This window comes from Tachysurus vachellii, chromosome 15, assembly GCF_030014155.1.
Source record: "Tachysurus vachellii isolate PV-2020 chromosome 15, HZAU_Pvac_v1, whole genome shotgun sequence".
In the NCBI taxonomy this organism is placed as follows: domain Eukaryota; kingdom Metazoa; phylum Chordata; class Actinopteri; order Siluriformes; family Bagridae; genus Tachysurus; species Tachysurus vachellii.
Genome location: NC_083474.1, coordinates 4680609 through 4705246, shown reverse-complemented (window position 1 = coordinate 4705246; position 24638 = coordinate 4680609). Strand labels below are relative to the sequence as shown.

Genomic DNA, 24638 nt, shown 5'->3' with positions numbered 1-24638 from the left:
TCTGTTATTTTCTTGAACGGAGAACTTTATTTAAACGGAGAACTTTACACATTACACATAAGATTCCATACCTGTATATCTTGAGTGACAAGTGTCTTGTCCAATGATCGGTAAGTTTCCATTCAAAAAACAATACACTACCGTTTCTGGATTGTCTGACTTGTCGTTGTGTTTTCGGTTTTGTTAATTTGGTTTGGGTTTTGTTAATGTGTTTTCCGTTTTGTTAATTTGGTTTGGGTTTTGTTAATGTGTTTTCCGTTTTGTTAATTTGGTTTGGGTTTTGTTAATTTGTTTTGCACTTCCCGGCCACCGTATTAATGGGACCATCGATATGGTCCAGTTGGGGCATGCTGTGGCTACTGGAAGGCTCAGAAGGTTGTTATCATCTATCAAATGCTCAATCAATGAATACAACTACAAGAGAAGACTCCAGATCCACTCAGAGGAATCCAGTTGACCGGGAATCCAGTTCACCGATGACTGGACGTCGACTGGATAACGCGGCAACGTTGGGCACTTTCCTGGTTAATTGTTTCAGGTAAGACCAATTAAATGATAAAACAGAGCATTTAAACTGTTATTAATTAGCCAATAAGCGAAAACAATACAGAAAACGTGTTTTAAGGCGGCGATGCATGAGTGTTGACATGAGATAACCGTGTTGAAATGGTGTTTGTAAACGTTATATATTACGTTATTAGCATGTTGTACGTGCCTGTGGCCTGGTATGATATAAGAACCGTGTTGAAATGGTGTTTGTAAACGTTATATATTAAAGTTTCGTGACATGAGATACTATTTAGGCTGGTCAAGCTGGACTTAGCTGGTCAGGCTGGAAGACCAGCTGACCCACCAGCTTGACCAGCTTTGCCAGTCTGGGAGCACCAGCCCACCGTCACCTGCTTGTTTTTTTTTTTTTTTTTTTCAGCATTAACGTTATTAATTACCATGTTTTACATGTCTGAAGCCAATGAGGAAATTTAGTTTAATATTAAAACGCAAAGTTAGCCTGTAAAATGACGTTTTCCACACTGTAAGGCAATAAGGCTGATTGCTTATATTGTTTATCTGCTTTTTATCGCTTGGAACTTGGAAAATAAAACCCTAAGGCACAGGTCTGCCTGTCTGTCTTGCTTATCTGTTTATGTACTGTACACTGTAAAAAAAAAAAACTCTGTAAAAAAGGGAAAAAATTACCAGAACATTCTCCATTTTGTTTACGGACATTTCCTTTAATTAAAAAAAACTGAATATTCTGTAGATTTACAGTACATTCTCCGTAACCTTTAGGGACACTTCAATCCGCCTATGAAACGCAACAGTGGTGACAATCAACAACAAAGCTTCATGCCGCAATGCAGGCTGGGTACCAGGATTGTAGAAAACTCATTCACAACACCCATCATGCATTGTGACATTACAAAATTGTGCAACTTTCTTACCATTTACTGTCACCATTGTTGAGATTTGTATCCAAAGTGTTGATGTCTCTCTGAAGCTAAAAAAACTAGCACATTACAGCAGTCTTATTCAATACAGTGTCATTTGCATAGAGCATCACTTTTATATGCTTTATCTCTTTATTGTTATTTTATCATTTCATGTTTAAATAATAGGCAGCATAACATATAAACAATCAATCTTAGATGACATGATAGTTTTTCCTCTATAGTCTTAATAAAATATTGTTGCAATTGCTAAAAGAGGAGAGTTACTGTAGTTCAGTGAAGGTCAAGAGACAAATGCCTAACTAACGGAAACAGTAATCACCATAATGGTGACTTCAAATGAATCTAAAATAAACACAAACTGGAGATTTAATGTGATAAATTTGGTGGAAAATATCCATTTGACTTGTGATTACATTACTTATCATCCATGTTTAGAAAATAACTCTGCAAGCAAGTTGTAATTTTAGGTTTCAAACAGAGATGGTGATAGAAAGGCAAAAGTGAAAGATTAAAAGCTGATTAAAAGGCAAAAGTAAAAAGCTGCAATCACAGAAGTGTGCGAAAAGTAGGAACTTTATGGCAAACGTTTGCATGATGACCTCATGTAATGGCCGCCTTGCTGTCTCCTCAGGGGTTATTGCACCCACAATTCAATGCATTATTAAAAATACGGATAAAACACCTGTAAAACAGAAATCACGGAAAATTCTTTTATATTTATACGGTACTTTGTCCGTTTTTTACTGAATTTTTTTACAGTGTATTTGTCTGCCTTTGTAACATTAATTCATCTTTACCTAACTTTTTGGTCTTGTTTTACAGCATCAGTTTCCAACGGGTTTCCAGAAGTACAAGAACTTCTTTGGTAAGTTTGTTTTATTACTTACATGCTCTATGTCTATGTTGAACGATCCAAAATTAGGTTTTGGGCCAAGCTGTTTAGAGAGAGGGCCCATTCACAAATCTGTCTAGTGCAAGTTTCTCTCTGTTCATGTTTTAGGTGTTTGAAGATGGCCCAGAGAGGTAAGTCTTACAATTCCTAATCTAGAAGCATTAGGCGAGTGTGTCTGAGAATGATGGTTACGATCTGCAAAATCCACACTTACCCTCAACACTGTCTACTATAACTACCTAGCCTTTTCTTTCTTTGTTATTCAACAAGAGAGAACATACATTAATGAGGAGCAAAGGGAAACCCTGAAATCCTTTTTTAAGGAAGGAATGACACGTGTTGGCTCACCCATAATAATAAGAGCTGCTTCAACTACTGGATTGGACACCAGTGTCATAGAAGTAAGGTTTACTTTAGTGCCACACTAACAATAAACATGTCAAATAAATATATCATTCTGCTGTACCGTTGGTATAAATTAAGTGTTTTGTTAACATTCAGTTTAAGTGGTGTAATACTCTTTCGTTATTTTTAATTTTTCTCTTTCAGAACTGGATCGGTAATTACAAAAGGTCATTAAATGCTTCATCTGAGCCCCGACCATTAAAGGCCAAAGTTCACATCCGAGAGCTGTCCCCATACAACCTTTTTTGTAGGGACATTCTTAAAAACAAAGGTGAAGGACAACATTAACATATAATTTTAATTGTTATACTAAATGATTTGTTGCTGTACATCAGAGTTGAAAAACAGATTTTCAAGATTGTTGTGTGTATTGAATGAATCATCAGGTCATCTACTTCACACCTTACTGTATCTTGTTTTAACAGAGTTGTTACAGAGAAAAGGGTTTCACAACACAAGTGAACCAGTATGTATACTCGCATGTGAACCGTACCCGCATACGTTTGACTCCAAAGTACGGTTCATTTTGTGTGATCGCTTACTGTACCAGGGTGCGGTACCCTTAAGCTTTCCCTGGTATGCTTTGCAGAGGTGGTGTTGGGTATGGTTCCTGTCCCTGTAAAACACTCTGATATGCGCGGCACAAATACGTACAACCATGTGTCACTGCATCCGCACAGCATGACAGAGGTGTGTTTGACATTATGCGCGCTGCCTGGACCGATTTGCTTATGACATTAAAGCAGCTTGTGAGTGATTCACAAGTTTACATGTACATGAAATCAAAATAAAGTAATTCGTATATATTCATTTTATGCATATTTGCGTGCTGTCCGGGGAGGTCTCCGAGCTTGGAATTTGGCCCGAACCCAGAGTATCCCCCTTTTTTTTTCTGGGAAAACAAAAAGCCAAGAGTGAGGCAATGGGGTGGTGTAGGGATTTTGTGAAAGTTGTCGCAGGATAGAGGTGAGAGACGGCTTTACAGTATATACCGGCTTCCTCTTGCACTTATTGGTTGATTACTATTGGTTGATTACCTGAATGTGTGCCTCCCAAATTTTGTTAAATAAAACCTCATTTGGGAAGCAGACTGCTCCTAATATGCTTTTAAATCTCTCTCGCGGTTATTTAAAGTCATACGCCAAACAATCTGCAAAGCGCGCATGATTTCAAACACCTAATAAGCCATAAACTCATTATTACGATGAACTCCGTTGTGCATATCTTACAGTTTTCTTCAAAACAATTGCATCTTACTCGGGTATGGATCATAAAGTGTGGATCATAAAGCTGGGGAGGGGGGACAATCGTACTTTGGTACGGTTCGGTCTGGTTAAGTATAATGTGAGCATGCCCTGAATTTACTTTAAAAAAGAGAAGCTGACTCATTTCTGTGCATCTATTTTTTTCCTCAGGCACAATGAAAGATATGGGGAGGTGGTCCACATTAGGGAAAGAGGACAAAGACAAATACTGTCAAGAAGCAGCAGCACTGAGGGCACATGGCCAGGCACAGGACCTTAGCCCTGAGATGAGGGATCACCAAATTAAAATGCACCTGAAGAAGCTGAAGTTAGAGGCTTGAAAATAAGTGTCATTTGCTAGGAATTAGTGGTATTATAGTATTAGATACAAGGGTGATCAACAGCAATTGTGATGTGAGCAGAACATGTGATAGACAACTAGATTATTTATCTGTAGATTTTTTTCATCATTTCAAATGAATTCATCCCCAAAAAATATTCCATCTGATTTTTGTTTACAAGGCTATCAGCATCAAATATTCTCACATTGAAGAGATTGTCAAAAGCACATACAACCTTCTCAGACTAAATTCCTACTGGTTGGGCTAGTCTATTTAGATCAAGGTGGTCAATTGAAACATTAGTAGTCAAATATGGCCATGAGTCAAATATTAGTTGGATATTGGACTCTATGTAAGCACAGCTAATGTATAGATGGTTTCAGCGGCAACAACATAAACAGATTGGTTTTGTGGCCCAAACGTAACTTCCGGTAAACTTCCGCAAAGAATCAGTAACAACAGAGCCCCTCTAGAGCAGAGCCACTGTCCTGCAGAGTTTAGCTCCAACCCCAATCAAAAAGACCTGAGCAAGCTAATCAAGAGCTTCAGGATCACTTGTAAATTATAGGCAGGTGTGTTGGCGCTGGGTTGGAACTAAACTTTGCAAGATAGTGTGCCCTGCAGGAGCAGGGTTGAAAACAAGTAAATTACTTTAGTACAAATCATAGCTAAAGCATATATATACTACACTGAGCTAATGTTACTGTGAAAAATGAATGTATACAATTATTTACTATTTTTGTGGTTGTCTTTATATAAATATTGTAAAGGTGTCCAAGCTTGAGGATTTAAGTGTGGAAACAGCTGTTTTATCTTTTGATCGACAAAAGTCCAGCTTAGAGGTGTATGAGCTGAGCAGCAAAGGAGCTGCAGATTTCCTGCACTCAACAGACACAGTTAACAACTTTGCACTGCATTTCAAAGGTAATATTGGTTATATGAAATATCCATATATTCACAGAAATGGACTCAGGTTTGTAATAGTGCAAATATACATAATACAGTTTTATAAAATTAATTGTTGTCTGTTGTTACATCTGTAGCCAGCTCCTCAGCTGCAACATCGAGTACCAGAGTTGAGGTCAATGTGCTGCTGAGAAAAGTGTAAGATCTGTTTAACCAAAAATATAGTAAGCATATGTTCAAACACTTTTTAAGTCTTGACAACCTATTATACCTTCATGAATGCATGGCATTATTATCAAATCAATAACTTATTTGTGTCCATCAACCATAAGATTATGACACCTTACCAAAATGACTGTTTACAGGATGGAAGAGTCACAATTTTCCAACTGTGTTACAATGTGTAACATGTACATGCATGTGTTTGCCCGTGTCTTTCAGAGGAGGCCGGAGGTACCGGAAGGCTCCCCTACCAATCCCTGGTGAATCAGGGAATGACAATTAAAGTTGCTGGACTTCCCAACAGCCTTACTTTCAAAAAGCCATCCTATTATGGAAGGAATCAGTTGGAGGCCATTTTGCAAGCTGCTGAGGAGATTTCATTTGAAATCAGTAAGTGGGATTAACAGTGGTTGTGTTTCTCCACTTGTGTTTTGGCAGATCATTTGGCTCTATGTAAAGTGGGAAAAATATGTTAACTAAAGAATAATACAGGCCTACATGTGAGTCTATGTATAGTGCTGCACTCTAAAAATGGCCGGGTTCTTTTTGACCCATAATGGGTAAATATTGTACAGAGCACATGCTGGGTTAAAAATGACCCATAATGGGTAAATATTGTACAGAGCACATGCTGGGTTAAAAATGACCCATAATGGGTAAATATTGTACAGAGCACATGCTGGGTTAAAAATGACCCAATGTTGGGTTGTTGTTATGCAACCATGGGGTATAATAACGCAGTAGTTGGGTTAAAACATCCCGGTATTGGGTCAATGTTAACCCAGCGGTGTGTTCTGTCCAATATTTACCCAACATGCGTAAAAAAATAACCCAGACATTTTTAGAGTGTGGGCCATTGCATTTCTCTCTGTCCCTTCACCCCAACCAGTAGAGGTAAATGGCTGCCCATTCTGAACCATGGTTCTGCTTGAGGTTGCTGCCTATTAAAAGGAAGTTGCCACTGCACTTTTAGAAAAAAAGGGTACAAAAGTTGTACCTTTTTGTCACTGGTACACTGCCTTTTAAAAAGGTCCTAAAATGTACCATTTAGGTATTTACATTTACGGCATTTAGCAGACACCCTTATACAGAGTGACTTACAACTGAGAGCCTTGCTCAGGGGCCCAGCAGCAGCAGCTTGGTGGACCTGGGGTTCGAACCCATGACCTTCCAATCAGTAGCCCAACACCTTAACCACTGAGCTACCACTTCCAGATATGTACAAAAGTGTACTCTTGAAAAGGTACTGCCCCAATGACAACTTTTTCTGTGAGGTATTTTGTTATGAATTGGCACTATAAAAAATAAATGTAATTCAATTGAAACAGACACATACAGAATCCATAACCTGAATCTATGACAGTTTGTAAGGGATGTGAGTCATGTGACACTATTTCTCAGTTGGAGTTTCCTCATTATAGTGCAACACATTTTCTAAAAAGGCACCTCTCCAGAATATCCTATAGCTGTTTAGTTGAATTTGACTAGTGATTGTGAAGCCCTTGGCAACGTTTGAATTCTACGTATAAAATTACTGTGAATTATATTCCTTCATTAATACTGCTGTGTGATTTTTTTTTTTCCTCCTGTAATGCAGGAAGACCAATTATTTGTTATGCTTATCCTACTAAGTGGTTTTTTTTTCCCTAAACATATCAATCAGATGCAGCACAATGCAACACCACTGACACAGCAGAAGGAATGTCAGAGGCCATGGACGCAGAAGGTACGCTGAGTTGTTATATATTTATTTAAAGATAAAATAAAAACATTAAACTTAAGAAGCATCGTTTACTAGATATGTAATTTTGGTCATTACACTGCACATTTGACCACTGTACACATTATTGAAATAATGAAATGAAGTCAAAAGATGAAATCTGTGTGTGATAGTTTAATATCTTCAAATCAACAGACACAGCAGATGTTGTCCAGACGCAGTCAGCAGAAGACATTTTAGAGGCCATGTGTGAAAATGGTATTTCTTTTAAGTCTGCCATTGACATAGGACACAAAGAGAAAAGCTCACTTGTTTAAAAATTACAATTTATAGATACAATATTTATTCAGGTGACATTTAACATCTTTTATATGATTAGTGTTCTGATAATTTTACACTTTTAATTGGCTGTTGAGATATAGTTGCAAACACTGAATGATACTGTATCTATTTTTAATCTACAATTTACTAATTAACTATTGACAGTACAAATGCTGACAAATTGCATTATGAATTTGTAATTTAGATTTAGAATTTGTATTAATAAAGTTGTTATTGTGTTGTGTTTTATGTTCTTTAGGTACAGAGCTGGAAAAACAGTCCTCAGAAACAGCCACTACAGTAGCCATCGTGATGACTGCAGATGAAGGTACAGTATCTTTTCAAATTGTGGTGATTTTTACGTCCCATTGAGAATAATAAGCTCTTCCTCAAAGTAGACCAGGCCAAATAGACCTGGTTTGGAGGCAGCAACATAGATAAAAACAGGTAGTTTCAACAGATTACACTACTTTATCCAGACCAGATATTGGAACAGAACCATAGGCCACAACATTTTAAAAGGGAAACAATCCAGTAGACAGTGACACATTGTGACAAATCAGACTCAGATTCTTTCATTTAGGACTACGACCTACGACTGTATGAGTTATGGCATTACAGTTATTAATAAATCATAAACCTGTATCAATGTGAAGTAGAGCTGAAGAACAAAGTGGTGGTGAGATTTTTGAAAATTGAGTTACACTTCTGAATCAGGTTTGATTTACATACATTTATGAAATGGAAAACCAAGAGTTTTCCTTGTTTCAGGGCTACACTAATGCCGCTTTCTGAAATGGGCCACAGGAATTCTTCTTTGTTGACCTGCTTGTATCGTATGATTGAGCGTCAGCAAGATGGGTATATGCAATACCCACATTTTATTTTGGCAATGGTTACAAATGAATAAACTGCCTTTGAAATGTTACTTTAATTATGCTCATGAGTATAATTTCAACTAACTGGCTTGACTTAAAAATATTTGTTTTTTATTTGATAGATGGAGGCAATCTTTGCTGTATCTGCCACATCCATTTCGATGACAGGAAGAAGAATGCTTCAAAGAAGTGGCGTTCATGGTCACAGTGCACAGTGTGCCAATCATGGTCACACACTGCATGTGGTTTTAAAAAAAACATGTGTCTTAAATGCCAGTGTCAAGACACCATGCAAACACCCTGAAGCGCTGCATCAGTGATAGGAAACAAGATGCGTTAACAAGATGTTTTATGTTCCAACTTGTTTGAGTTGTTTTTACTTTGTTCATGACCCCATCCCTACAAACACACACACACACACACGTTTTTTTTTAATGTATTAAGTTACATGTAATGTTGTTATTGCAAATTTATTGTACCGATTACAGTTATCAGAATAAAACTGATTTTTCATTCACTCTAATTTTTATTTATTGTTGTCATTTGTTGGCACCATAAGCGTGGTCCCCTTTACCTGGGACATGTGGGGAACAATTAATATGTATTGTACTGAATTTAGTCCCCAGGTTGTAAATGATAAGTAGCCTATTGTTTCATCTTTTATCAATGGTTCAGTAGGGTTGGGTGTTGGCAAGGATCTCACCATACTTTTCAATACAGTGAGTCAAAGTTCGTTTTCATTTTATGATTAGATACTTCACATAACTTTCACTTCTTTTTCGCAGTCTTGCTGTCACTGAGAGGTATTTGGCAAAATGAATATTGAAAAGTTTGTTTGTCAGAGCAGTAGTGATACTTGTGGATGCTTAGATATACAGTTGAACAGTACAATTAAATTTTTAAACTTTAAATATAATGGTTGCTATGAACGATGATGAGGATGATGATGTTATATGTATCTGCTTTATCAAAGTTATTTTCCTCCATAATACAGATAAATTTGAAGCAAATCTCTATTACCACATTTAATGTAATGAAATGAACCGTCATGACAGAAATATATATTTATATATGAATTGAAAGTAATACAAAAAATTTGAGACCAGAAATCCATCATGAGTTAAAAAACTGGCTATGATGCTCAGTTGTAAGGAATGTTTTGAAATGATTAAGTAATTTCACATTATATGTCATTTTGTGTTAAAATTAATCATTGACAACCTAAGTAACACAATATGTGGTGTTCTAATAATAACACAGAGATGCATTTAGTGTGTTCCCAAAATAACACTGATTGTGTTGTTTTAACACATCTGTTTTCAGAGTGTAGTTATTACTCTACAGTATGCTGTAGCATTTATTAACAAAGTTTTAAATAATATATACTGTATACTACAATTTACTATAGTATGGGTATTTACTACTTTAACTATAAACTACTTTAGTACTGTTTTATGTGGGCAGAATCTTTATGACCGGACACACCTGATCCATAGTATAGTTTGCATACTGCTCAGGCCTGTCTTTGTGCTTAGAAACCTGGACAAGAAGGAACATGAAACAATACATAGGCTTCATATACTAGATTTGGTACACATAGCTGAAGCATTTACTTTCTCACAGTGACAGGTTTTGGAAGGAGGGAAATGGTACTCTAATGGGTAAACTAAATAGGCCTGTTTGCCATTTTTAGTAGAGCTCAAAAGAAAACATTTTAACAGAAATAAATAGGCTAGAGAAGATGCAAGAGAGCATACATTATGTATAATGTTTGCTAATCTAGGTTTTGGCAACCAATAGGCCTAATAGTCATCTACTACAAGTAGCCTACATTCGGAGACGACTACCCATCAGACTATGGTCTTAGTTATTAATTATCATAGCAGCATTAACATAAATAGAAAGCCTATGCATATAAGCCCAAACAGAAATGCAGTTTGTGTGTGTGGACCACTGACCAGGTATTCCTCAAGGTGTGGGGTCTGTTTACACAGCCAGAAACAAACAAACAAAAACAAACAAACAAACAAAAAGCTATTTTATCTAACCCTATTGAGCCTTGAAAGTGCTCTCTGAAACTACACCTGAGATGGCTTGTGTACATTGAAATGAGAACATGAAAAGTTTGTTGTAGAGCTAAGCCAAATACATCGTTAGAAAGGTCTTGACCTGGAGAATAACATACGTCAGTATGAAGAATCTACATGGCTCCTGCTTTGAAATATTGACCTTTGAATCATCACCTTTGTGCATTTTTGAAGGCTTATAATTAGGCAACAAAAGGGGCTACAGACATGGGACCAACTGTTAATGAGAGCTCTTGACCTCAGTTATCATGTCAATATAGTCAACAACTTGGGACACTGTCAAATATGGTTAAAATTCATTTATTTTAACCTATTTAACAATTAAATATTTCAAATCTGATTGCATAAATGTGTTTACAATCCCCTAAACACCTCACTGTACTCTCAACTCACTATTTACAACCTCCAATTATAAGAAAAACAAATGTTTTAAAAAACTACAATTCCCAACAGGTGCGCAATGCAACTTGACACAAATCATCACTAAAATTGTAGTTTTTCTGGTTTGCAATGTAGGGCTGTAAAAACATTTATCTACTGAATATCTCAACATCTAGTTCAGACAAACTATTAATTATACTGCATCTAGATGATTAACTACGTTAAGCAAATGTACACAAGTTGTTTTTTAAGATATTTTAGCCGAAACAGTGTTTTTGGTTAGATGGGATACAGCTACGCGATTTAGGGTTAGGTTTGGGGTAGAATTCGGATGGAAACAGCGGTTCTGGTTTCAGTGATAGCAGGGTCAATAGCAACCACCATAGCAACGAACTATATAAAACTAAATGGAATAAATTCACTGAACAAAGAATGTAAAAATAAAATAAAAGCAGCCAATGGGAAAATAAAAAATAATTAATCCACATAAACTTAGTTCAGGAGCATTTCAAGCCAATAATCATTATGTAAGAACCTACTGTATGTGACACACTGTCTTGTGGATTATGACTGTAAAATCATTGTATAAGTCATTTATTAAGTTAATCACGTTTCATTGACCTCAAGTGTGCTGTGACAATGGCTGAAAACATGACAATAACTCATTGTGGAAAACATTTTATTTTTTACAAACTTATACAGTATTTGTTTCAAAGGATTCAACTGGAAATTAAAAAAAAATCTGCAGTGCTAGTTATCATATTCATCCTCACTGTCATCCTCATTGTCATCATTATCACTATCATTGTATACCAGTGTCTGTATGCTTGGCATGGGGAGGGCCTGACACAAGTGGGGGTTGTCTGCAGGAACAATGTCTGGTACATGTGGGTGAAACATCACAATGGCTTGAAGTCGTTTTCTTTCCAGCTGATGGAGACGTTGAATGAGAGCAGCTTTTGCACCAGGCTGCTCAGTGTCTTTGATGGCAGAGCACAGAAAGGCTGCTGCTGATGGAGATGTTCAGTTACACTTTTCATTTCTTGGTAAAGCATGCGCTTTTCCTCAGCTGCCCGAGTCTTCATATGCAAGGCATCAATCCCTCGCCTTTTTAGACTCCTCGAAACATTATCTTCTTCAATCTAGGAGACAAAAGAAAACAAAGTGCTATGTCAATGTTAGCAGGTGGTTTCTAATACGATTGGCAGGTAGTTAGTTTGTCAGATGGTTACTAGAGTGACTGCTGTGTGGTTACTAGGGTTAAGTAACTATACTTACAGTGTCATCAAAGCAGAAATAGACATGCCAAGAGGGATCACATGCTTCCTGAAAATCAATTGTCGCAGGGAAGATGCTCATCTGCGGGGGCCATTGAATGCTGTTGTATTCTTTTATTGCCTGTCTCAGTCTCTTGTTGGAGCTGGCTACCTGCTTGGAGAGTCTAATGGCAATGCCCTGCCCATCTGAAGCAAAGTTAGGAAACACGCATGCAGAAAAATGAATGTATTCATTTGTATTATAGTCCTTTTTAAGTTGAAACTTAATGTTTCATTGTATCTACTTATCCACAGCACTTTACCTGGATATTTTCTTTTCAGGTGGAGGAGGACTGCTCTCTCCCTTGATTCAGTTCTAGCCTTGCAGATCAGTCGGCCTCTGAGCTCACGGTCCACATCTTTAAGAGTAGACTGGAAGTCTGAATCAGACTCTTGCCATCTTCTCCTAATGTGGAGTTTTTTCTCCATGTTCAGCAGAGAGTCCTCAATTCTACAATGGTCAGCAAATAATTATTATTAAATGGTATGTACACACTTGATCAGAGAACAGTAACAGACAGATTACTGCTTACTTACTCTGTTTCACCCTCCTTGTGTGACTCTCGAGTCCCAGATCTACACATTACAAAAAGTTCAGTAGCTAGCAAGCAGAAAGCATTACTGTGGTACACCTGACCAAACATATGTTACAAGTAAGGCCTTGGTGGTAATTGATTACTAATTACACCACATTCAAGTATTGCAGAATTATTGCAAATCTTCATTTATAAGCACTGGTGACAGTTTCCTTAAAAACTATGCTGTTACTATGATCACATGTTGAAGCACATCAGCAGGGCACATAAAGACAGCTGTAATTACCATAGTCTTACATAAACACATTAAACTCTTACTTGAACTTGTAGAACTGAATCAGTCTGATGATGTAGTCCCTTTTCCATCTACAGACAGTGTCTGGAGAACAAATAAAGAAGACATTACTACCACTCTAATAAAATAATTAATTTCATGTTACTTCTTCACATAGCTTACAGGATTATATTTTATTACTGTACATGGAAAGGTAAGTCTAACATTTGCAATATTCTTTGTTAATAATATTCATGACCTTCTTACAGTATTCAAGACATTAACTTAAGTTCCTTACTTATTGGTTTCTGTTTCTGTTGGGCTAGCTCCATCTCCCTTTTTTTCCATCTCTCCATGTCTCCTTCAGAAACCAATACTACACAACAAAAATAACAGAAACCAAGACACACGTCAATCCTACATACTCTTGTGCAAAATGCACTTGTAAATGGAATGTAAAATTCTCCCATCTTCAACTATTGTTACCTGCTTCTTATGTGTATTGTTTACCTGGTGCCTCTCTGATGACAGAGGAGATATCTTCTTGAGCGAGAATCGATATTTTCTCTGCTTTGTCTAGTCTTTGCAGGAGCTGCACTTCCGAAAAGACGTTTTTAATCTACTTATGCTTCCCAATTTGTGTGTGATTAGCTTCACTCCAGAAAATATAAAATGTATAAACAGTGAACAACCAGCACAAAATTTTGAAAGGTTATAGAGCAGTGGACAAACCTTAGGTCAGTTGATTTCCTCCGTCCATAATGCAAAAGGGCATCAGTCAGTAGGTCAAGGCGATGAGATGGAGTCATCTCCTTTGTGACTCTGGCAAATCTTCGGAGGAAAGACCACAGCCTTTCCATTCCTTCCCCATCTGTGAGCCCAAACCCATCGAGCCGTCTGGTACTGTACTTGATCTATGATTAAAGCAAAGTGGTAAAATATCACATACTGTACACTGACACTGAGCATGATCCTACTGCTTATAGTGATCACGGTTACAGTGTTCAACCACTTACATGAATCAAAAAGCTTGGGGCAGAATCATTCCTATAGAAATGCTGTGTAAATAATTTGTTTATAGTAATCAAGTAGTCCACCTACGATGTTCATATTGGGTATGTTTGTGTGTATATGCATATGCCTGCTGTGCGCAGTTGCGTGTCATGTGATGTTTTCCTTTACTCACACTGCTGTTGTCTAGTGTCTAGTTATTTCCCACCCATTCCTGCGCTGCTGGTGTTGTTATGGGACTTTTATGGTGCATAATTAAAATCCCCGCACTCTCACAGCAGCAGGTAGGTATACTGTATGTAATGTAAGTGGAGTGTAATGCCTTCACCTTGACCATTCAGACAAGGCCCAGAGCAGGAGAGGGCCTTAGGGGTCAGCTTATGTTATTTTATCTTTAAATTAATAAAAATAGCAAAGCTGTTTATTACTTTATATTCATGTAATTATTATAAAAATTAGATGGTAATCTGCATAAAAATAAACAAAGGAAGCTAAATTGGTTAAAACAATCCTCTGCTTATAGTGATTAGTTTGACCCAGACAGATTTGAGATAAGCAGTTCCACTGGATTGTCCTACACATTGCATCTCTGAAACAAGTTTAGACAAACACCAGGTTAGAAAAATGTTAGCTTAAAGATTATTTTTAGGCATTTCTAACTAATTTCAGCTTTGCAGTGCATAGACAGGAAAAATGGAGTGAACAAGGAGTGAATTATGTGTGTAACATGTCCTGATGTCCCTATGACGTCAATGAATTACCTGGCAGGGCAATTTGTGTCCATAAACATGAAATGCTGGTACGGCCAACGAGATGTTGTGTGGTATGCCCTCCCCGGATTTCTGTTTGACCACAGTATGACAATTTTGAGTTGATGTGTCAAGGTATTTTCTCAAAACAATAATTCAGTTTTACACAGAAAAAAAAAAATGGTACTTACCTGCAAATGTGAGGCAACAACACAGGCAATGTCATAGACTACTCGCAGTTGTATGTTCTTGTCCTCACATCTTTGACGTAGCGCATCGATGACATACAGGGGATAGGCTAATCTATTTCAACACAAAAATGTTAATGATAAAACACTTTATACTGAGGAAAAGTTAAAAATAATTATACAATCTCCAGCATCACAATCAATACCTAAATACTCAATAAGAACACTCAGAATGATCCAAAACATTTTTCATGTTTTCTTATATTAGTGAATATTATAGAATTGTGGTAAAGTTTACATTTTGTAATATTTTGGAATCTCTAATATACATTCCATGAGGTTTCTATTTGGTGACTAAAAAAATGAAATAAAATATGGCTTATGTTAGGGTCATGCTATTTTAGGCATTTTATGAATAGCTAGAATCAAACAGGGGAATTATCATTCTGGAACACTGGGTAAATAGTAAGAGATGTCACTACAATGGCATAGACTTGCCGTTCTCCTTGGCTCATGTTGACAAACATTAGGGGCATTTCATGACGACAGGATGCTCCAAACACTCCTGTAACATCAAGTTTCTTTGCTTGTTGTTGTGACCTCAACACATTGCCAGCCTTAAAGTTACTGCAGTCCTAAAGATTTAATAAAAACATTGAATTTATGGGAGGAATAATGGTCTTTTTCCACAAGTTAAATCTAATATTTTATGGACTCAGACCTAATAAAGTATTCTGCAACTATGACTAACTTCGTGAGGCTTTGAGCTGTCAAGATGTGATAGCGGGTAGTCCTCTACATCCTTTTCATCTACAAACATGCGGGTTCCATGTAATGGCTCAACCGCACTTGTCCCTGAGCTTTGCTTCCTCACAAGGCCAAAGTTGGCATCCAGTGTCACGATCATATCTCCATCCGCCTAGAAAACAAACAGTTACAGTAATCCTGGTTTTGTGTCTGCACCAGGTTTATACACTTATGCTGTTACTGTTATTATAATACTTTAACCATAATTGCATTTTCCAAGACCATATGGCAATTGATATCTGCAAATCAGATAATTCTGTATAATCAAAAAAGAACCATGTTAGAACTAGAACCAACCTTTGGACATGCTGGGCATGTGGTCCCATCATCTAATTGTGGGCAAACATCTACCAAACTTCTTTGTCTGAAGTGGTGATGCCTAAAATGGGATATGGATTCTCCCACCAGGGCTCTGTAAAGGGTGTTGACCTACGGTATAAGCAGCAGTCAGTGAAAACATTACAGGTTCACATATTACATCTGGTGATGGTGGTAAAAACACTCAGTTGTTATTTTATAGAAAAATATTTTGCACAAAAACTGTTGCACAATATTGTTTTACCTCAATTATCTTGTTTTTGTAATTGTTTGAATCAAAATTTAAATTGAAAATCAAAAACAATTAATTGCACAGCCCTACAATATGGACTCGTTAGTCTTCCATGAAAGTAACGGAAATGTTCACTTCACAGACAAGGCTTCAAACTGACTTCTGTAAACTGACTTACCTCTGCAAGTGTGAGGTTATTTTTCCAGCGCAGGGTGTTGCAAAAACCCTCAACAGAAACCTGACACTCCAGTGACAGACAAACAAAAAGCTCAAGCAGAGGGATGGAGAAGGCTGTCTGGGGCTTGTCGGCTGTTGCTGGCCAGAGCCCATACCTTAGCAGTGTGCAGGTTTCTGGTTCACACGCACACATATCGACTGTGACAGTGCAGAGCCGTCCTGCCAAATTAAAAGAGGTAAATAAAGATATAAACAACTACTACTATTGAGACTACCATATCAGCATAGACTAAATCAATTGAGTGTGTCACCTATAGCTTAATGATTGATATTATTGGAATCAGGATTTAAAGCAAGCAGGATTTTGTAAAATGACAAACCTGTGCTAACAATGACCTTCATGTCCTTTGTGTACACAGTATGGGTGTTATGGCCTTCAGGTAAATATAGGAATAACCCCAGGGAGGATGGCTCATAGTAGGCATTCTGTAAGAAAGATTTTAAAACTCAAGACATTAACACAGAGGTTCTCAACTCTGGCCCGCGAGATCCTCTTTCCTGCAGAGTTTTGTGCCAACCCTGATCAAACTCACCTGCCTGCAATTATCTGGTATTCCTGAACACCTTAATTAGCTTGCTAAGGTGTGTTTAATCAGGGTTGGTGCAAAACTCTGCAGGAAAGGATCAACTGCATTAACAGTTGATACGACATAGTACCAAAACAATTTAGAAAGAATCTAATGAATCTGTTGAAATTACTGTGACTTTGCTGTCTGTATGTATGAACATATGCTATTTTACTTACATTCCACTTATCAGGAAGATGCAGTGAATTTCTGTGAGTCCTCTTCAGACAAGCCTCACAAAACACTGCAGTGGTGCTGCACTCAATGCACCTATAATCAGCATGTTTTTCTAGGCAGACAACACACTGGGTTGTGATTGGTGCTGAACATTCAAACGACACCTTAAGCATGTCATCCTTGACTGCATCCCAGGCATGAAGCTCTCTCTTCTTTGCCTTACTGTATGCAGTCTCAGAATATAAACTACAGCTTGGTGCCACATCATCAGGTTCAGCCTGTTGAGGCGTAATAGATGTGGAAGGGTCCAAAGAGTGGGTGTGTTTGGAGTTGGGCTGAGGAGGAGCTTGACCAAGGTAAGAAAACTTTGCAGAGCCCGTGATAGAACCTCCTCACCACCTTAATCTTAACATTCCTGAAGCGTGTGCGCTTAACAGCTTTTCCCATATCTGAAATCTAAATATTAGGCAATTATTAGATAAAGCAAAGTGCAACCCATACTGTACTTTTTTATCACCGCCTAAAAGACTGAAACGCATCAGTAAACATGCGATGCAGGTGAGGTATATGTATTTGGTAAGATAGATAGAATAGATTGATTGATAGATAGATATATAGATAGATAGATCGATAGATTGATCGATCGATCGATCTTTAAGGTGGCAGTAGCTGGTTTAAGCTGGTCCTCCCAGCCTGGCAAAGATGGTTAAGCTGGTTAGGGTTAGCCATCACCTGACCAGCTAAGTCCAGCTTGACCATCTTAAAAGTGACAAAAACACATCTAGACCAGCTTGCTACACCAGCTAAAACCAGGCTGAAAGACAAACTAAAACCAAGTTATGCTGGTTTTAGCTGTTTTTAGGTAAGGATAAGGCTATTAACGTAATATATAGCATTTACAACAATTACAACACGGTTGTTATCTCAGGTCACGCCACTTTAAAACACATTTTCTGTTCAGGCATGTAAAACATGCTTATAAAGTTAATGCTCACATATGTAAAGGGCTAATAACGTAATACAGTAATCCCTCGCCACTTTGCGGTTCAAGTTTCGTGGCCTCAGTGCATTGCTGATTTTTCAAAAATATTCATCAAAAAATAAAAATAAAAACGGTTTCCCAGGATGCCAGACAAAGAGAGAAACTCTCTCAGAGGCTTTGTACATACCCACGGGCACTCAGACAAGGCACATGATTGGTTCCCGGCGCGAGATCTGAGCTGATTGGTTGCGCATCATCGCATCCTCTCCCAGCTTCTTCCCTTGTTTTATCTCGGCACTCTCGTTCACGCTATCAACTGTGTCTCGCGTATTGTGTTCGAAATTAACTTTTTGTTAAGCCCTTACAATGCCTCCTAAGCGCCGTGCCCCTGTGAAAGATTCCTCTAGTGAGCACAAGAGGAAGAGGAAGATGATGACCATCAGTGAAAAGGTCAAACTTAGGGCCAATCCTACTTTGTGGATTTTCAACCTATCGCGAGGGGTTCCGGTCCCCATTAACCGCGATAAACAAGGGATCACTGTATATAACGTTTACTAACACGATTGCAGCACGGTTCTTATTTCATACCAGGCCACAGGCACGTAATAACATACTAGTAACTAGTTAATGCGCACGTATGTGACGTAAAGATAGGCTAATAACCATAGGCTACATACCATTTACAAACACCATTTCAACATGGTTCTTATTTCATACCATAGATATCTACGCTTAGATGTCGCTTTGGGGCTCTAAAAATGCATCAAAACCGCCGCCATCTTGGAACAGGGGTCTTGTACTTCAAATTCATGGACGATGCCGGACTTTTGTGCTGCGTTTGGATGTTCAAATGAATGAAATCTAAAAACCAGACAGCAAGGGATTACATTTCACAAGTGAGAATGTGTTTCATGATATTGAATGTTACGAAATTATATTTCTGGTTACGTTGGTTTCTTTCAGTCCTTGGTTAACGACCGCAGCTAATCCATGCTAGTTACCCTTTAGTTTTGTAGATTCCGAAGCTCTTAATAAGGAAATTAAAAATTGACCCATGCTTTTTTGTTTAAAGGTGAAGACCCAACTTCATGTATGTTTTGTAAGATTCCCTTATCTGTCAAACATATTTTATTAGATTGTCCTGGACTTAACACAAGCACGTTCACTTAAGGACATATTTAATGAGATTATGCCTGAAAAGGTTTTGGATTTTTTTTATCGTATGTTAATTTAAAAAACAAGTATAATATGACTTGCTGTTTATATTTGTTTTGGTTTTATTGCATTTATATGATATTTGTGTTTTTGTAATTGAATTTTTGCCATGAAAATAGCTTTGATTGCTGACATGGCATTAAATAAAATAATCTGAATCTGTTTGTAGATTCCCAAGTGATAAACAGAGATGTCAGTCATGGACAATAGCACTCAGGAGAGAAGGCTTCGAGCCAAAAGACTGCAGCTTACTGTACAACTGTCATTTTCGTCCTGAAGATTTACTAGCACTATGCATTATATTTTGGAAAAGTAGATTATCTTAATATCAAAAACTTAAATTTTATCTGGACTCAATGATAAATACATGTCTGACCGTTGGAACGACCAAAAAAAACTAGAAAATCGCATTCATGACGATTTATGATGACTTTTAATTGACTTTAATTTAATCGCATTCATGACTTTTATTTCTTTGCCTACATTTACACTGATGCATTAAAGAGGAGGGGTCCCCTTTCCAAGATGGCGGCTCTATTGACGCATTCGTTCCAATGAACTGCCGTAGCTAAGGCGACATCTAAGTGTAGATATCTATGATTTCATACCAGGCCACAGGCACGTAAAAACATACTAGTAACGTTAATGCTCACGTATGTAACGTAAAGATAGGCTAATAACGTAATATATAACGTTTACAAACACCATTTCAACACGGTTCTTATTTCATACCAGGCCACAGGCACGTACAACATGCTAATAACGTAATATATAACGTTTACAAACACCATTTCAACACGGTTATCTCATGTCAACACTCATGCATCGCCGCCTTAAAACACGTTTTCTGTATTGTTTTCGCTTATTGGCTAATTAATAACAGTTTAAATGCTCTGTTTTATCATTTAATTGGTCTTACCTGAAACAATTAACCAGGAAAGTGCCCAACGTTGCCGCGTTATCCAGTCGACGTCCAGTCATCGGTGAACTGGATTCCCGGTCAACTGGATTCCTCTGAGTGGATCTGGAGTCTTCTCTTGTAGTTGTATTCATTGATTGAGCATTTGATAGATGATAACAACCTTCTGAGCCTTCCAGTAGCCACAGCATGCCCCAACTGGACCATATCGATGGTCCCATTAACCACTGATAACATCCATTCAATAGTGTGATAACATTCGAAGCGGGTGATCATGTTTCATCGAAACAAGGTGAAACAGCCCTTTTCAAGCTTGTCAGATGTGTGTTTATATAAGGTTGCACGAAAAACCATGAAAGAAAGGCGCTAGAGCGCTGAGACTGCGGGAAACGCGTTTTCAGCTCCTGAGAAGTACTTTTGTACAAGCATGCAGGGATTCACTCAAAACACATGCTGATACCTAAGATTGCAGGAACATGATCATAGCACACACAAATCATCAGATTTTCGAGTTTAAATCATATTTTTACCAACATATTGGCCTTTAACATGAACTATTATAATTTATATTATTTACCATGAAATAATATAAAAAAGCTTTTTTCCGAGATTTCTGACATAAACACTATCGAAACAAGGTGAAACAGCCCTTTTCAAGCTTGTCAGATGTGTGTTTATATAAGGTTGCACGAAAAACCATGAAAGGAAGGCGCTAGAGCGCTGAAACTGCGGGAAACGCGTTTTCAGCTCCTGAGAAGCACTTTTGTACAAGCATGCAGGGATTCACTCAAAACACATGCTGATACCGAAGATTGCATGAAAATGATCATACCACACACAAATCATCAGGCTTTCGAGTTTAAATCATATTTTTACAAACATATTGGCCTTTAACATGAACTATTATATTTTATATTATTTACCATAAAATAATATAAAAAAGCTTTTTTCCGAGATTTCTGACATAAACACACTGTGTCCTATCATGTTTCATCGAAACAAGGTGAAACAGCCCTTTTCAAGCTTGTCAGATGTGTGTTTATATAAGGTTGCACGAAAAACCATGAAAGAAAGGCGCTAGAGCACTGAGATTGCGGGAAACGCGTTTTCAGCTCCTGAGAAGTACATGCATGCAGGGATTCACTCAAAACACATGCTGATACCTAAGATTGCATGAAAATGATCATACCACACACAAATCATCAGATTTTCGAGTTTAAATCATATTTTTACCAACATATTGGCCTTTAACATGAACTATTATATTTTATATTATTTACCATAAAATAATATAAAAAACCTTTTTTCCGAGATTTCTGACATAAACACACTGTGTCCTATCATGTTTCATCGAAACAAGGTGAAACTTGTCAGATGTGTGTTTATATAAGGTTGCACGAAAAACCATGAAAGAAAGGCGCTAGAGCGCTGAGACTGCGGGAAACGCGTTTTCAGCTCCTGAGAAGCACTTTTGTACATGCATGCAGGGATTCACTCAAAACACATGCTGATACCTAAGATTGCAGGAACATGATCATAGCACACACAAATCATCAGATTTTCGAGTTTAAATCATATTTTTACCAACATATTGGCCTTTAACATGAACTATTATAATTTATATTATTTACCATGAAATAATATAAAAAAGCTTTTTTCCGAGATTTCTGACATAAACACACTGTGTCCTATCATGTTCCATCGAAACAAGGTGAAACAGCCCTTTTCAAGCTTGTCAGATGTGTGTTTATATAAGGTTGCACGAAAAACCATGAAAGAAAGGCGCTAGAGCGCTTAAACGCGTTTTCAGCTCCTGAGAAGCACTTTTGTACATGCATGCAGGGATTCACTCAAAACACATGCTGATACCTAAGATTGCAGGAACATGATCATAGCACACACAAATCATCAGATTTTCGAGTTTAAATCATATTTTTACCAACATATTGGCCTTTAACATGAACTATTATAATTTATATTATTTACCATGAAATAATCTAAAAAAGCTTTTTTCCGAGATTTCTGACATAAACACACTGTGTCCTATCATGTTTCATCGAAACAAGGTGAAACAGCCCTTTTCAAGCTTGTCAGATGTGTGCTTAAATAAGGTTGCACGAAAAACCATGAAAGGAAGGCGCTAGTGCGCTTAAACTGCGGGAAACGCGTTTTCAGCTCCTGAGAAGCACTTTTGTACATGCATGCAGGGATTCACTCAAAACACATGCTGATACCTAAGATTGCATGAAAATGATCATACCACACACAAATCATCAGATTTTCGAGTTTAAATCATATTTTTACCAACATATTGGCCTTTAACATGAACTATTATAATTTATATTATTTACCATGAAATAATATAAAAAACCTTTTTTCCGAAATTTCTGACATAAACACACTGTGTCCTATCATGTTTCATCGAAACAAGGTGAAACAGCCCTTTTCAAGCTTGTCAGATGTGTGCTTAAATAAGGTTGCACGAAAAACCATGAAAGGAAGGCGCTAGAGCACTTAAACTGCGGGAAACGCGTTTTCAGCTCCTGAGAAGTACATGCTTGCAGGGATTCACTCAAAAAACATACTGATACCTAAGATTGCATGAAAATGATCATACCACACACAAATCATCAGATTTTCGAGTTTAAATCATATTTTTACCAACATATTGGCCTTTAACATGAACTATTATATTTTATATTTACCATGAAATAATATAAAAAAGCTTTTTTCCGAGATTTCTGACATAAACACTATCGAAACAAGGTGAAACAGCCCTTTTCAAGCTTGTCAGATGTGTGTTTATATAAGGTTGCACGAAAAACCATGAAAGGAAGGCGCTAGAGCGCTTAAACTGCGGGAAACGCGTTTTCAGCTCCTGAGAAGCACTTTTGTACAAGCATGCAGGGATTCACTCAAAACACATGCTGATACCGAAGATTGCATGAAAATGATCATACCACACACAAATCATCAGATTTTCGAGTTTAAATCATATTTTTACCAACATATTGGCCTTTAACATGAACTATTATATTTGATATTATTTACCATAAAATAATATAAAAAAGCTTTTTTCCGAGATTTCTGACATAAACACACTGTGTCCTATCATGTTTCATCGAAACAAGGTGAAACAGCCCTTTTCAAGCTTGTCAGATGTGTGTTTATATAAGGTTGCACGAAAAACCATGAAAGAAAGGCGCTAGAGCGCTGAGACTGCGGGAAACGCGTTTTCAGCTCCTGAGAAGCACTTTTGTACATGCATGCAGGGATTCACTCAAAACACATGCTGATACCTAAGATTGCATGAAAATGATCATACCACACACAAATCATCAGATTTTCGAGTTTAAATCATATTTTTAACAACATATTGGCCTTTAACATGAACTATTATATTTGATATTATTTACCATAAAATAATATAAAAAAGCTTTTTTCCGAGATTTCTGACATAAACACACTTTGTCCTATCATGTTTCATCGAAACAAGGTGAAACAGCCCTTTTCAAGCTTGTCAGATGTGTGTTTATATAAGGTTGCACGAAAAACCATGAAAGAAAGGCGCTAGAGCGCTGAGACTGCGGGAAACGCGTTTTCAGCTCCTGAGAAGCACTTTTGTACATGCATGCAGGGATTCACTCAAAACACATGCTGATACCTAAGATTGCATGCAAATGATCATACCACACACAAATCATCAGATTTTCGAGTTTAAATCATTTTTTTTAACAACATATTGGCCTTTAACATGAACTATTATATTTGATATTATTTACCATAAAATAATATAAAAAAGCTTTTTTCCGAGATAAACACACTTTGTCCTATCATGTTTCATCGAAACAAGGTGAAACAGCCCTTTTCAAGCTTGTCAGATGTGTGTTTATATAAGGTTGCACGAAAAACCATGAAAGAAAGGCGCTAGAGCGCTGAGACTGCGGGAAACGCGTTTTCAGCTCCTGAGAAGCACTTTTGTACATGCATGCAGGGATTCACTCAAAACACATGCTGATACCTAAGATTGCATGAAAATGATCATACCACACACAAATCATCAGATTTTCGAGTTTAAATCATATTTTTACCAACATATTGGCCTTTAACATGAACTATTATATTTGATATTATTTACCATAAAATAATATAAAAAAGCTTTTTTCCGAGATTTCTGACATAAACACACTGTGTCCTATCATGTTTCATCGAAACAAGGTGAAACAGCCCTTTTCAAGCTTGTCAGATGTGTGTTTATAAGGT

At 37.3% G+C, this 24638-nt stretch overlaps 1 protein-coding gene and 1 pseudogene across 1 annotated transcript; one reads left to right on the top strand and one right to left on the bottom strand.

Moving 5' to 3' along the window:
- Positions 1–340: 340 nt before the first annotated feature.
- Positions 341–8903, top strand: LOC132858358 (uncharacterized; annotated as a pseudogene).
- Positions 8904–11513: 2610 nt separating this feature from the next.
- LOC132858503 (uncharacterized) lies at positions 11514–20641 on the bottom strand. Its single transcript, XM_060888883.1, has 17 exons — positions 20376–20641; positions 17262–17715; positions 16837–16942; positions 16458–16675; positions 16027–16158; positions 15674–15841; positions 15421–15557; positions 14926–15037; positions 14747–14827; positions 13709–13888; positions 13485–13575; positions 13273–13350; positions 13019–13079; positions 12702–12740; positions 12428–12615; positions 12127–12311; positions 11514–11990 (listed from the first exon to the last, which is right to left on the bottom strand). The coding sequence occupies exons 2-17, from the start codon at positions 17430–17432 to the stop codon at positions 11748–11750; spliced, it is 2190 nt and encodes a 729-aa protein (XP_060744866.1). The 5' UTR covers positions 17433–17715; positions 20376–20641; the 3' UTR covers positions 11514–11747.
- Positions 20642–24638: the final 3997 nt, after the last annotated feature.